General features: G+C 37.3%; 1 protein-coding gene across 1 annotated transcript in view; it reads right to left on the bottom strand.

Moving 5' to 3' along the window:
• Positions 1-1,854: 1,854 nt before the first annotated feature.
• Positions 1,855-3,211, bottom strand: part of LOC104470004 (ADP/ATP translocase 1) — a gene marked incomplete at its 5' end in the record, with an annotated part of 1,953 nt that continues 596 nt past the window's right edge. The window contains 2 exons of the mRNA XM_010084776.1: positions 1,855-2,388; positions 2,743-2,883. Of these exons, the coding sequence (XP_010083078.1) occupies positions 2,231-2,388; positions 2,743-2,883 (299 nt within the window). The remainder of the gene's footprint in view (positions 2,389-2,742; positions 2,884-3,211) is intronic.

The following is a 3,211-nucleotide window of genomic DNA, read 5'->3' as shown; positions in this document are numbered from 1 at the left end:
AGTTGCAGTGTGTTAGCAGGCTTCTCATAAGGAACCATTAGGAATGTGTGAAGGAAGGAGAAAAGGAAGAGAAAGGCCAGAAGCAGGCAGGTAGTTTTTAACAATGTCTAATGTAATAAGCACTTCGAAAAACAGTAGAAGGATTGTCTTCATAAACATATGCTTCAATAGATACTATTTTAGTAGCTTGTATGTGCCCTTCAGGGAGAATGGAGCTGTTGGTTCAAAGCTGTAGCAGGCACACACAGTCAATCTTGCTAAGTGACAAAGAGCTAAAACTACCCGCATCTGACAATAAATTAATTTCAAATATAGGAAAGGGCAAAGTGGAAGCCAAAGCACAAAACTTGGAAAAATGTGAATCTCTTAGCTCTCCATTTACTGCTACTCACAAAACTGGTTAATCCAGACTCTCATCTGCATACTCAATTATGAGAATCCTAGCATGAGGGTGCTCCTAACCTATGAGGGGAACAGGATAAGTCTGTGATAGTCACATACAGCATTAACCAAGATATTGTCCACAAATAAATACATTATTTTTGGGAGACACCTTCCATTATACTCCAGAGAATTCTGTTTTCACAGAGCAAGGGACAACACTCTTTTTGCAGTGGCTTGCTTTTGCATATAGAATTGCTCCAGCTTTCACACAAAACTGTGTGAGACCAGGTGGCAGAAGGCAGCTTACAGTAGTGATGGTACCCCTTCACTAGAGCAATACTGTCCCCTCATTAATTCTACTAGCCCAGGCATCATCTACTCTGCAGTCTATATTCAATGTGGAAATGGCCAGTTGTGTAACTAGTCAGCCTTTTACCTTCAAGTACAGCTAGTGCAACATTTATGTTGCCACAGGTTGTTGTTTTTTTCCACCCTAGGGCACTAGAAATGACAGACCTTCCAGAATTTTTATAAAAAATCCACATGAAGGCACCTTACTTCTTCAGATGTAGAAGTGAAAGAAGCTTTTTTTTCAGGTGCATCTGTATTACTTGCTTAGTCTTACCCTTCTTCCTAGGTGTATACGTAAACTTTGTATGTAGTCTAACTGAACCACTGAAACAGATACACCTTACTTTCCCTCATTTGCCTAGAGAGCCTATTCTTCAGTGAGTTCACAATCATACAGCATCTGAAGTTTAAAAACTCTCTATTGTGCAGTTGTAACTAATAGTTCAAGCTGTTAATAATGGTATAGTTGAAAGTATAGTTATTTTAATAACTTAGAGGTATTCTATTCTAGAATACTTTTTCAAGTAAAATAAGCAACAATGACTTCACTATCAAATGAAGAAACACTTCAAAATGAAGGGTCATACAAATGAATTACCAAGGCACCTAGGACCATAGGGTAGTTTATCTGTAAGACAACAGGCTGCAGTACCCTCAAGCTCAGTCCGTTTAGTTTTGCTATTATAAAATTATCAATAACCATTCCACCTACCTTGAAGCTCTGCTGAAAAACAGTCAAGTACCAGACAATCATTAATAGTGTGCTTATTAGCACATCACCTTAAAGGACATGTAATGTACTTAGTGTACTGAAAACAACAGGAAAAAAGTTGATTAATATATTAATTTATTTATTTCAGTTTTAGTTCAATTGAACAACAGAGCAGGCAACTTTTTGCTTTGTGACATTACAGGGAATTTTTGAAACACTGTATTTCCATATTCTACAAAGTATGTTTGAAAAAAAATCAGATTATGGTTTCAACCATATGATAGTATGATGTCAGTGAAGAGGCAGCAGTCAGTAACTCAGCCTGGTGCTTTAGTTTATGTTTTCAGACATGCTTTTCACTTCATATTAAAAAATTATTTTAATTCATGTTATAAATGTCATCACACTTGGATAGCCAGAGACATCACTTAGTACAATAGGTATTTCTGCAGATCTCATTCTTTTAAGAGTTCACAATATTAAATTTTAAACTAGCTATAGATCACCCAAGTCTTGTCTCTAGACAAAATGTATTACCTGAAATTTGAGGTATAATATATACATAGGTTCCAATACAAATGTTGGGATGAATTTTCATACAAAATGTAACTGTGACATAGTGGACAATTTTGAAAGTAATGCATCCTCATCTCAACCAGATATGTTACTCATAAATTTTATTCTGTTTCCCTAGGAAATATGTTGTTGTCCATCACATCACAGTAGCATATTTTTTAAAAAAAGTTGATTGAGAACAATTGAACTACATTATGATGTTAACTTTTAGACAAATTTCTTGATTTCATCATAAAGTACTAATACAAAAGCTCCGCCCATGCCTCTCAACACATTCGACCAGGCACCTTTGAAGAACGCTTTGGATCCTTCATCTTTAGCTATCTTCTTCCAGCAATCAATTGTGCCCTTGTACATAATATCAGCTGTGGAAACAGACATAAAAGTGAGAAGGCTTGAAGTTATACAGCAAGTCTGTTTCAACTTTCATGTATTTAAAACAACAAGGAATAAGCAAAGCATAGCCAAGAATTTAAAATTAAGTAGTCAATTAATGAAAAGGAATTTTAATTCTCTACATGGAAATCAAAACAAATCAATTCTCAGCCTCTTAAGTGAACACGATAGAAATAACCAGAAGCGTATTTTCCATAGCTTTAAGATTCCAGTAAAAAGGTCATTAGTTTTCCGTAAGATAAAAAATACCCAGCATCTCCCATCATATCTTGATGAACAGATACTTCCTGCTGCCAGAACACCATAGGGACACTTATTCTTACCTCCCTTTCGGCCAGACTGCATCATCATCCTACGTCGCACAGTATCAAAAGGGTAAGAAACCAACCCTGCTACTGCAGTGACAGTCTGGGCAATCATCCAGCTCACTACGATATGCACATTCTTTGGATCAGGCAACATACCTGTCATCAAGAACAAATGAGAAGAGTCAGTACAGAGGGAAGGGGTTGTGGGAAAGACGGCTGTGTAAGGAACATTCACTCACTAACTCCAGGAGTCACTCAATCAAGCCTGCAACCTTCTCCCTTCATCTGTATTTGACTATTAGCAGTACTATGAGTGAAACCAGTCCACAGAACTGTTGGATTTTGGGATCTAAGCCCTCTTCACACTCCCTGACCAAAAGATCCCTCGTGCAGAACCCTCCCAGGCTTGTGTCATGTGCTACAATAAGTGGCAAGCTGCCGTACAAGCCCATCTGTACAAGCCTTAAGACAGAGAAAACACACT

The sequence above is a fragment of the Pterocles gutturalis genome, unplaced genomic scaffold, assembly GCF_000699245.1.
Source record: "Pterocles gutturalis isolate BGI_N339 unplaced genomic scaffold, ASM69924v1 scaffold41346, whole genome shotgun sequence".
NCBI classification, from domain to species: Eukaryota; Metazoa; Chordata; class Aves; order Pterocliformes; family Pteroclidae; genus Pterocles; species Pterocles gutturalis.
This window is presented reverse-complemented; position numbering and strand designations above follow the sequence as displayed.